Genomic DNA, 12,196 nt, shown 5'->3' with positions numbered 1-12,196 from the left:
AATCCAATAGAAAGATCCTATCAGATATTGGAACCAGTCCTGTTGTACTCCTATAGGATTATATTATATTAGCTAAAATCATATAGCCTATTCATATAGCCTAAAATCACCATGGCCTGTTCATTGCCTTACCTCCCTTATCCTACCTCATTTGCACACACTGTATATAGACTTTTTCTACTGTATTATTGACCATATGTTTGTTTATTCCATGTGTAACTCTGTGTTGTTGTATGTGTCGACCTGCTTTGCTTTATCTTGGCCAGGTCGCAGTTGTAAATGAGAACTTGTTCTCAACTAGCCTACCTGGTTAAATAAAGGTCAAATGAATAAATAAATAAATAAATATAGGCTAGGTCCCAAAATCTGATAGGATTTTCTATTAGATTTGTTTTCTTAGAATCCTATAAGATTTTTTGAGTAGGGCTTCCTGTATTATTCATCAGCCTAAATATGTAATATCATTAATGGAGAGATATTGCACACGTCTAGACTGTAGTCAGCTAATTTACTTATCATCTGATGATTTTGCACTTTCAATCACAACGTGACCAATTTTATATTTCTCAGATGGTTTGCAAATTCTTTGCCCATGAATCTGAAAGTTTAGCTATGCATTGCTATAAGGCAATGTCAGGCTAAGTAGAAAAATTGCTAAAAGTCAAGTGGAAGGTGATACCAAATACATTTTCTATGGATATGCAGTGGACCCTGGTCCATCAATGACTAATGAATAAATCACAGTGCCTGGGAAAGGAGCTCCTTAAGGCGATACAGCAGCCATTGATGGCCAGCTGGTGTCAAAGCATTTTATTTGTTACAGGTTGAGAAAATAAAGAATCCTCATAATTTCTCAGGCTGAAAGTTTGGTATGGTTTGACAGAGTTTGTCTTTCAGTGCAGGAGAAGAATAGCCTGGTGAACCCAGAATGAACGCTACGTGAGAAGGATGAGGAGAGCCACATTCCTGTCTACATGCTGAGAATGTCAAGTATTTAACAGCATAATTAGAGCCACTTCATCACTGGGACCCTCAACGGCCAGCCAGTCAGATAAACAATAGATAATACATCCCCATCAGCATGCTCTGAATTCTAACACGGCCCAATTAATCAAAAGAGAATGTTCAAGTTGAGTGGTTTATTTATTAGTCTTTCATAATGCAGATCATGTATTCACTTGTAATTTTCATAATTACTTAGAAAAACTGTTTATATAATGATATACCTAGGCAACACAATTACAGAGAATGATGAATCACAGTAGTAATACTGTAGAGCTTTTGCAGTATAATCCTTACAGTACATGATTTCACAGAGACTTGTGTTTTTTTAATTCACATCCCATTGAAAGTTTAGGCTATTTCAATATTTGAATATGTTTCCTTCAAACTGATTTCTGAATACAGATGTGTGAATGTGTAGGAGGATGATATCCAATAAGACATTCACATTGTATCTCTTAAAGCAAGCAGCGGCTCAGTGTGGGTGCGTGTCTACATGCGTGTGTGTGAGAGAGAGAGAGCAGCTCTATGTCTGTAACAGACTGAGAATGAGTGATTAATAGGCAGACGGCGAAAGCAAGGTTGTATTTTTGTTGCAATGCAATGCAATTTCTCCATTCCTTCAAATATAATTGTTTTCTTACATTCTAGTGCACAAAGAAAGAGACCCTGACCTTGCATACATCTGTAGTTAACACTTGGGAGAAATGTTTTCCTTTTATGATCAGCTTATGTGGTGCAAGGCAATGACCTACCACTTGCTTTCTGGTATGTTCCTCTGGTACATTCCTTACCTCAATCACATATACAGTATGTTCCCACCACACTAAATGTTTCTATGTCCATTGGAGTAAAACAATACTCAAACTACTAATCTGTTGCTTGCACACACAACGAAGCTTCCTGAAGCGAGACATTTGTCCACAAAGCTTGAAGAAATGGCTTTATGAGCTTTATGAGTAAGTTCACTGATTCAAATGAGTGAAAACAAATGTATTATTTATTCCCTCCTTAATGGAGATCATGGGGGGATTGACGGTCTGTATTTATCTCGCAGGTACAAGGCGGTGGGTGAAGCAGTACAGCTTGAACCTGTTAAGACCCCTATGATAAATTATGAGAAGGCAGCACAAGTTATTAAAGACGGCCTCCAGTCTCCTTTTCACCTCGTTTATCATGTGATTTACTTGAACTTTCACATGTGGGCAGGCGTAAGGTCGAAGGGCAGGCATTATGTTGCAAAAGTGGGCATGTTCGTATGCTGGCTTATACTAGCTCGGTCAAAAACACACACACATCACCATTTGAACAACGGGCTACACAGACGTCTCTGACAGCGAGAGCAGCTTTGTGTCTAACTACATCGCAAGGAAGATTTGCTTCCCTATAGGAAGATCTGGAGAGAGAATTCCAACAAATCCAACCATATACACTACATGACCAAAAGTATGTGGACCTGCTCGACGAACAACTGGACCTGCTCGACGAACAACATGTCGTGGTTTTTCTAACCAAAGGGAGAGACTGTATTCTTCAAAACAACTATTTATAAGATTTGCAAAAATGAAGCAATCAATAACAACCACTCAACAGTGCATCGTTAGGAAAGCTCAACGAAAAGAGTTGTCTCTCTCCTCTTATAGAAAAAGAACAACCTATTTTGTCGACGTGGCAGTTTAGCAGACCGGTGGAAACAGGGACGGAACATGGTGTGTAAAAGCTGATTTAGCTTGTCTGTGCAGATTAAGATAGCTGACGTTGCCACCATTGATCGTTCCTTCCTGCATGTTTCCACACATCTAAGTTCCTGTGGATTGTTAAAACAGGATGTCACATACTACAGTCACACCCAAATGGCTCTTATCTGTAGGCCCTGACCCATGACCAAGTTACAAAAGACGAAGCTGTATCAGCAAAATACTAACATATAACAACAGACAATTCTCCAAGTAAAACAGCATAGTATGACTAATTAAACAGTAAAGTATGTAATTATTATTTAATTTGCCCCGCACACATCCCAATGGGCTTGCCTTGTGATGCTGCTCCAGCAACTACAACAAACAAATTCCATGAAAGTGGTATTTTGGAGAGCTGAGTGCATTCCTTGTTGTTGCCCATTGTCTACGAGAGACGCTGAGCCGCCCGCCTTTAGACATCCATCTGGACCAGCGTCATGACAGGGGGAGCCTCTGCCACCTTGGCCTTGCGGGGTAGCAGGTTGGCCAGGCTCCTGAAGGAGGGTGTGGCATGCAGCAGCTCTTTGAGGCCCGCGCGGTACTCACGGCGGATTATGCAGTAGAGCACAGGGTTGAGGCAGCTGTTGGTGTGAGCCAGACACACAGTCAGCGGGAAGGTGTAGTTCTGGACGTTGTAATATGCGTTGCTGAAGTGCACCAGGTCAAACTTAATCAGCGCGCCCCACAGCGTCAGCGCCTGGTTGGGAAGCCAGCACAAGAAAAAGGACAGCACCACGATGGCCACCGACTTGGTTACTTTGGACCGGCGCTTGTGGCGGCCTTCCGAGCCCTCTGAGCTGGCCGCTCCACTGATGTGTTGGCTCAGCACAAAGCGCAGCAGTAGCAGGTAGCACACAGTGATGACCACCAAGGGAATAACAAAGCCCAGCAGTACTTTCTGTAGCTGGTACAGCCCCAGGAGCAGCTGAGGGTTCCACCTGCCTGACTCAGGGAATCGCACCAAACACAGTTCCTCATCGTATAGCTGGGCACTAGTGGAGTAGATGGCGTGGGGCAGGGTGGCTAGCAGCGACACTACCCAGATGCCCAGGCTGATCCACTTGGCGCTGGCTGCCGCCGTACGCTTGCTGTGCATCTTGAGGGCCGAGGTAACTGCGTAGTATCGAGCCACACTCATGGCAGTCAGGAAGAAGACGCTGGCGTACATGTTCATGATGGTCACGGAGCTGATGATCTTACACATTACTTTGCCGAAGGGCCAGCGGAAGTCCAAAGCCGTGTCAATAGCCCAAAAGGGGAGCGTGAGAACAAACTGCAGGTCGGTGAGAGCCAAGCCCATTACAAAGCAGTTGATTGAGGACTGCTTCTGACTGTGGTGTGAGTGAAGCAGGTAGAGTGCTAGAGAATTCCCCACTAGCCCCAGTGCACACACGACAGAGTACACCAGAGCTATCATTACACGTACTGTGATGCTGGAACCATCTCCCTGAAGCTCCAGTATGGATTCCTTGCTTAAGAAGTGTAGCCAGCAGCGCAGCGACAGGTTGCCAGTAGAGCCACCGTAACCCAGTCCTGCATTATCCTCCAGTACTTGCTCACACACCTCTGGTACCAGGGTCTGCACACTGTCATTTGGTTGCATGGCGGACTTATTCATTCACAAATCACTCAGCATGGCATGTTGGAGACCTCTTATGCTCAGGAGTAGAAATTGGTAGGAGATGCCACATTCATGATGAGGGGGAAAAAAGCAGCCTACATGTTACTTAGAACATACCTGTCCTATTCATTTTCTCTGTCGAGCTGTCTTTTTGCTAAATCCAAGTTGTTCTCCACTGTATAGGTCTCCACTGTATAGGTCCTCTGCAACGCGTAGCGTATCGTCTCTCATTCACTTCACTGAGCTCGGTGGACTCACCTCTCATTCTTTTATAGATTCCGCAGGCACGCGCAAGGTTCAGGCTCGTAATCACCACCACAGCTTCTCGCCTGTCTCCGTTAGAAACAACCCAGAAAATGCCTTGGTCGTCCTGCAATGTTTGTGCACATCTCCCACTCATCATAAATACATCTCAGTACTTTCTGACATTGAATTTAAATCTTGTTTGCTGTGTGTCTTCAATTTGTTTGGAGTGTGTAAATGTGTCATGGAGTGAGCTCCGTGGCGTTATTGAATTAATTTGGGATTAAACAAAACAAACAAACCACACATTTATTCACCTGAACTGCCCTCTCTTCCTCGGAATAAACAGAGATATTATCAGCCTTGACTCAAGGTATTTTAACATCTACTTCTCTTTTTCTCAGCGCTTGAAACGTGCTGGAACAGAGAGTATGCGGAGAGAAAATAGGCGGCACACTGTTAGCCTACTGCTCAAGTTATTACCTCGGGGATCAAGTTGGACAATTAGAAAATTAACAGATAAAAAAAAAAAAAATTACCAGCTCGTTATAGTTGTTTTACAAAGGGCAACAACAACAAAAATACCAGTATTGTTTCCAACTGACTCAATTCTTTAACTCTCAGGCAAGGTTAATCATCAAAAGAGCATGCTTTTACAGAATTACTTATTCTTTAACCCCCTCTCCACAACAACCTCTGCAGCTGATAGGCATCAATTGACCCGAGTCTAGGCACGAATGTGATTGACTGGGTTTTAACCCAGGTCGTCTGTGTGCTACAAGACTGTATTAGCCTGCTGACCTAAAGCCTAGGCATTACATTAGCTTGGGGAGCTAACACAAATTTTCAGGTCTCATGGCACATGAGCATGGTTCACTTAACCACTTCGTTACACTTAGAAATCAGACAGTCATGGGACTAGGGATTAATAGCAGGTGTTTAGAAGGATAAAGCTGTCATATTATTTAATCTGAAATGTTTTCCTGGGCACATTGGCAGATTCTCCCCAGTGCTTTCAGACAGGTCTCATAGACTAGACGTAAGAGAATACATGTAAATCCAGTTTCTCAAATGAGTATGATATGTTTCTTTTGACATGGTTACATAAAGACAGAAGGTTACTTAATGCAAAAACGAAAGGAGGGTGGTTGGTCAGGGTGGGTGGGCGTATAATGCGAACGTCTGGCAACCCAAAGGTTGCATGTTCGAATTTCATCACGGCCAACTTTAGCATTTGAGCTAATTATCAACTTTTCAACTACTTACTACTTTTTAGCTACTTTGCAACTACTTAACAAGTTATCTAACCCTTCCCCTAATTCTAACCTTAACCCTTTTATCTAACCCTAACCTTAACCCTTTTACCTAACTCCTAACCTTAACCCTAACCCCTAACCCCTAGCCTAGCTAACGTTAGCCACTTAGCTAATGTTAGCCACAAAAAATTGCAATTCATAACAAATCATTAATTTCGCAAATTCTTAACATATTGTACGTTTTGCTAATTTGTAGCATATTGTACGTTTAGCAAATTCGTAACATATCATACGAAATGGATGATGGATATCCACAAATTAATACATACCATAAGAAACGTAACATACTGTATCACACTAAATGGAGTGTCTCAGATTTACATCCAGAATAATATGCAATGCTCTGAGACCAGGTTGTTTCAGAAGGTAGAGATGAAAGTGGTCATCATGAGTGAAACTGTGGATGCATTCTGAGAATAAATAGGTGAGAATGCGGCGATTTCATTTTTTCAACTAAAAGCTGATAAATATACAACCAATTACAACCAGTAAACTGTTAAATATCCAATATTTTATCAATAATCTATTCAGTGAAGTAACCATTGTGTTTGTAACAGTTTAAACAAACTCCTGGCTATATAAAGAAACCTTAAGAGAATGTAGACTGTTAAAGGCAGCCAAAGTAAAATTAGGACCATCTTTCCGGCACAGCATGGTTGAGGCCGAATCAACAGGGTCAGAAGAGAGCTTGTCTATGAGAAACTAATAAATGAATTGTAAATAATTAGTATTCCAGTGGGGGGATACAGAGCAATCAAACATATTCAAATCTTCCATAATAAAAGTAGTCTGGAACGGGGTTTCCCAAACCCGGTCCTGGCCCCCCCTGGGTGCATGTTTTGGTTTTTGCCCTAGCACTACACAGCTGATTCAAATAATCAAAGCTTGATGATGAGTTGGTTATTTGAATCAGCTGTGTAGTGCTAGGGCAAACACCAAAACGTGTACCCAGGGGGGCCTCAGGACCGGGTTTGGGGAACCCTGGTCTGGCAGATGTTTCTACACTAACCACTTGAATAATGTAGCTGGATCTTTTCTGCTATTAGACCAAGATCATACACACAATCTACAACACATACTAAAATAACCCTGTTATATCCCCAAGTCACACATAGTAATGGAATAGGAACGTTCTTTCAGACTTTTCTCACATGTTCTTCTGACACACTAGCCATCACATCTGATGTCATGCATTACAAATGCTCCAGTAACACTATTTCTGAAAAGAAGAACTTGGTACATTTGACTTGTGTGTTTCGATGTGAAATCCTTGAGAAAAGTGGCTGTTGCATTGATGAGAATACCTGCCGTTTCCCTGGGAGGATGAATAGGAAGAACATTGTGTTATTGTTGAAGGTAGCAAGCACAATACAGTATATCAATGCAAATGTATACTGAGTAAAGTTAGTAAAAACGTACAGTACATTGTCTTCCAAAAATGTCTCGAAAATCAAATCAAATTGTATTGGTCACATACACGTGTTCAGCAGATTTTATTGTGGGTGTAGCGAAATGCTTGTGCTTCTAGTTCTGACAGTGCAGCAATATCCAACAAGTAATATCTAACAATGTCACAACAAATACCTAATACACACACGTCTAAATTAAGGAACGGAATTAAGAATATATAAATATATGGATGAGCAATGTTAGAGCGGCATAGACTAAGATACAGTAGATAGTATAGAATACAATATATACATATGAGATGAGTAATGCAAGATTTGCAAACATTGTTAAAGTGACTAGTGTTCCATTTATTAAAGTGGCCAATGATTTCAAGTCTGTGTATGTAGGCAGCAGCCTCTCTGTGCTAGTGTTGGCTATTTTACAGTCTTATGACCTTGAGATAGAAGCTGTTTTTCAGTCTCTCGTTCCCAGCTTTGATGCACCTGTACTGACCTTGCCTTCTGGATGATAGTGGGGTGAACAGGCAGTGGCTCGGGTGGTTGTTGTCCTTGATTATCTTTTTGGCCTTTCTGTGACATCGGGTGCTGTAGGTGTCCTGGAGGGCAGGTAGTTTGCCCCCAGTGATGCGTTGTGCAAACCACACCACCCTCTGGAGAGCCCTCCGGTTGTGGGCGGTGCAGTTGCCGTACCAGGCGGTGATACAACCCGACAGGATGCTCTCAATTGTACATCTGTAAAAGTTTGTGAGAGTCTTAGGGGCCACAACAAATTTATTCAGCCTCCTGTCTGTGTGGGTGGATAATTTCAGATCGTTAGTGATGTGTACGCTGAGGAACTTGAAGCTTTCCACCTTCTCCACTACGGTCCCTATAATGTGGATAGGGATGTGCTCCCTCTGCTTTTTCCTGAAGTCCACAATCAGCTCCTTCATTTTGTTGACGTTGAGGGAGAGGTTATTTTCCTGGCATCACTCCGCCAGGGCCCTCACCTCCTCCCTGTAGGCTATCTCATCGTTGTTGGTAATCAAGCCAACTACTGTTGTGTCGTCTACAAACTTGATTGAGTTGGAGGCGTGTATGGCCACTCAGTCATGAGTGAACAGGGAGTACAGGGAGTACAGGAGGGGGCTGAGCATGCACCTTTGTTGGGATCAGCGAAGTGTAGATGTTGTTTCCTACCTTCACCCCTAGGGGCAGCCCATCAGGAAGTCCAGGACCCAATTGCACGGGGTGGGGTTCAGGCCCAGGGCCTCAAACTTAATGATGAACTTGAAGGGTATGGTATTGAATGCTGAGCTATAATCAATGAACAGCATTCTTACATAGGTATTCCTCTTGTCCAAATGGGAGTGTGATGGCGATTGCATCGTCTGTGGACCTATTGGGGCGGTAAGCAAACGTCATCTTGTTTGCTTTCACATTACGATTAACAATGGCTCTGATTGCTTCCTTCCTAGAATGTTTATTTTCACAGTACTGGAGAAATGCAAATTGTGTTGGTGTGACCTAGAGTGGTGTGTGACCTAGAGTGGTGTGTGGCCTCTAGTGGTGTGTGGCCTCTAGTGGTGTGTGGCCTCTAGTGGTGTGTGGCCTCTAGTGGTGTGGACCTAGAGTGGTATGTGACCTAGAGTGGTATGTGACCTAGAGTGGTATGTGACCTAGAGTGGTGTGTGACCTAGAGTGGTGTGTGACCTAGAGTGTTGTGTGACCTAGAGTGTTGTGTGACCTAGAGTGGTGTGTGACCTAGAGTGGTGTGTGACCTAGAGTGGTGTGTGGCCTCTAGTGGTGTGGACCTAGAGTGGTATGTGACCTAGAGTGGTATGTGACCTAGAGTGGTATGTGACCTAGAGTGGTGTGTGACCTAGAGTGGTGTGTGACCTAGAGTGTTGTGTGACCTAGAGTGTTGTGTGACCTAGAGTGTTGTGTGACCTAGAGTGGTGTGTGACCTAGAGTGGTGTGTGACCTAGAGGGGTGTGTGACCTAGAGGGGTGTGTGACCTAGAGGGGTGTGTGACCTAGAGTGGTGTGTGACCTAGAGTAGTGTGTGACCTAGAGTGGTGTGTGACCTAGAGTGGTGTGGACCTAGAGTGGTATGTGACCTAGAGTGGTGTGTGACCTAGAGTGGTGTGTGACCTAGAGTGGTGTGTGACCTAGAGTGGTGTGTGACCTAGAGTGGTGTGTGGCCTCTAGTGGTGTGGACCTAGAGTGGTATGTGACCTAGAGTGGTATGTGACCTAGAGTGGTATGTGACCTAGAGTGGTGTGTGACCTAGAGTGGTGTGTGACCTAGAGTGTTGTGTGACCTAGAGTGGTGTGTGACCTAGAGGGGTGTGTGACCTAGAGGGGTGTGTGACCTAGAGTGGTGTGTGACCTAGAGTGGTGTGTGACCTAGAGTGGTGTGTGACCTAGAGTGGTGTGTGACCTAGAGTGGTGTGTGACCTAGAGTGGTGTGTGACCTAGAGTGGTATGTGTCCTAGAGTGGTGTGTGACCTAGAGTGTTGTGTGACCTAGTGGTGTGTGACCTAGAGTGGTGTGGACCTAGAGTGGTATGTGACCTAGAGTGGTGTGGACCTAGAGTGCTGTGTGACCTAGAGTGTTGTGTGACCTAGAGAGGGTCAGTAAAACCAGCATGGTGTTTATCTTGTGGGCTGCTGCCTGGGTTAGACACAGGTCGTAGTGATTCACAGTGGGGTTGGCTTTGCTCTAAAGTGCTGTTCTTGGATCTGAACATTATGGCACAGTAATAGTCATTTAGAACTTTTCTGAAGTAATGTTTTCTGAGTCCGCCTTCTAGTGAGCCTTGCAGAGTCAGTATGCTATTGTCAAACGTATCAATTCAAATGAATGAAACTAAAATGGATGTTATTATCCTGTCGAAAGCTAATTAGGACATGTTTCATGTCAGATCCCAAGGTAGGAACTTCCGGGAAGAGAGAGCCAGTAGCTAGTGTTTGGCATTTGCACAGATGGCCAGATATTGACATTTTGTAAAGCATTATGTCAGTAGACAGAGGATAGTCAAGCTGTAACATCACACAGATACTAAGGCCACGGCACAGGTTAATCCTATCAAACACCAAAATGAGCGCACCTGTGAAGTTCGATAAACCTGCAGACTTTAATCTCTTTATTGTATATCTCAGACCGTACATTTAGTGATTAGCTAGCTATCTTATATACATTTTTGCATCTGTAATATTTGTTGAATCATACCATACACCTCAAACAGAAATTAACAGAACCACAACTTGGCGTAAAATCACAAATGGAACTATTCTTTCTGTTGTCCCTTTCCTGATGGAGGTAATGCACATTTACTCCACTCCACCAAAGTGAAAGGAGGTATTAATCATGTTTGGTTTGGTTTCATTTGCCCATGTGACTCTCATTCAAAAATAAATAAGCAAAGAGAAAGTTTAAACCACTCAATAGCTTTTCATGGAGTTTAATACAAGCACTGAGTTTATCTGGTTCAGCAATGCACTTCAAAACAGAAAAGCAATTTGCAGGATTAAAGGGGCAATCTGGGATTTGACACTTGTTTTGGTAAACAGCTGAGGGATGGGGCTGGAGTAATGTAACCACTCACCAATTTATAGACAGAGCTATAGATGCAAGGAGCTATTAATGTATGGACTGACCATCCATGAGAATCTACACAGTGTTTGAATGATGTAAAACAAGCTTATATTTTGGGTCCTGATGGGTTAAGAGAGTTGAAATAATCTCGTGAGGCATTTATAAATTCAATTCTTCAATAATCAATGGAATTGTTCATTTAAAAGTCCAAAAATGTATGCTTTAATCCTGGATTGCCCCTTTAAACAAGTGAAATCAAGGACATCTCTTTGACTGTGTCCTTTTTTTTTGTCCCTCTCAGGGTCTGACTTAGTGGGATATGACCCGTGGTAGGGAAACTCTATGCTGGTGGAAGATGGACAAACAAAGTGGGTCACAGAGAAGCTGATTACAAATGCTGGTCGCTGAGCTACTCTCCCCATGATTAAAGGCTGAGAGATGAGAGGCGCCACGGCAGATAACGATTGACACAAACAATCGTTGGGGTGTGCGTCTGCAGACATACACACACACAAGTCATTCATGTCAACTTGGTCAAATGAGGGAAAGGGGGATACCTAGTCAGTTGTGCAACTGAAATGTGTCTTCCGCATTTAACCCAACCCCTCTGAATCAGAGTGGTGCAAAGGGCTTCCTTAAACCTGTTGAGGATAGAGGGCGCAATTTTCACTTTGGGGAAAAATCGTGCCCAATTTAAACGGCCTCGTACTCTATTCTTGCTCGTACAATATGCATATTATTATTACTATTGGATAGAAAACACTCTCAAGTTTCTAAAACCGTTTGAATTATATCTGTGAGTAAAACAGAACTCATTTTGCAGCAAACATCCTGTCAGAAAGTGAAAAATCTGAAATCGAGGCTCTGTTCCAGGGCCTCCCTATCAATTTGCTTGAAATGTATGACTATACATGCACTTCATACGCCTTCCACTAGATGTCCATAGGCAGTGAGAGGTGAAATGGGGAGTCTAGCTATATCTATGGTCAAAAGAGAGGTCTTGGAATGACATGACCCCAATTTCCTTTGTTCAGGAAGACGCGGGAAGGACATCAGCTTTGGCTTCTGAAAAGCTTTCCTTATAGACGGCTAATATCTCCGGCTTTGATTTTATTTGATAAATGTGATAATATCATCGTAAAGTATGTTATTTCAATATAGTTTTATCAGATTATTGAAATTTTTTCGGGAGTTTTGGCGTGTTCCGTTTTCTGCGTTTGGTGACGATGGACAGCTTCGCGCCACTTGGCAAGTTTTGGTTGCTAAATCAACAGACGAAGAGGACATTC

General features: G+C 43.0%; 1 protein-coding gene across 1 annotated transcript; it reads right to left on the bottom strand.

Annotated features, from left to right (window-relative positions):
• Positions 1-1,124: 1,124 nt before the first annotated feature.
• LOC129855176 (relaxin-3 receptor 1-like) lies at positions 1,125-4,769 on the bottom strand. Its single transcript, XM_055922577.1, has one exon. The coding sequence runs from the start codon at positions 4,357-4,359 to the stop codon at positions 3,154-3,156; it is 1,206 nt and encodes a 401-aa protein (XP_055778552.1). The 5' UTR covers positions 4,360-4,769; the 3' UTR covers positions 1,125-3,153.
• Positions 4,770-12,196: the final 7,427 nt, after the last annotated feature.

The sequence above is a fragment of the Salvelinus fontinalis genome, chromosome 5 (assembly GCF_029448725.1).
Source record: "Salvelinus fontinalis isolate EN_2023a chromosome 5, ASM2944872v1, whole genome shotgun sequence".
Classification (NCBI taxonomy): Eukaryota; Metazoa; Chordata; class Actinopteri; order Salmoniformes; family Salmonidae; genus Salvelinus; species Salvelinus fontinalis.
The sequence above is the reverse complement of the archived record's forward strand: the minus strand, read 5'-3'. Positions and strand labels throughout refer to the sequence as shown.

Coding starts and splice junctions, on each gene's coding strand:
- LOC129855176 (XM_055922577.1), bottom strand. CDS start 4,359: ATGAATAAGTCCGCCATGCAACCAAATGACAGTGTGCAGACCCTGGTA.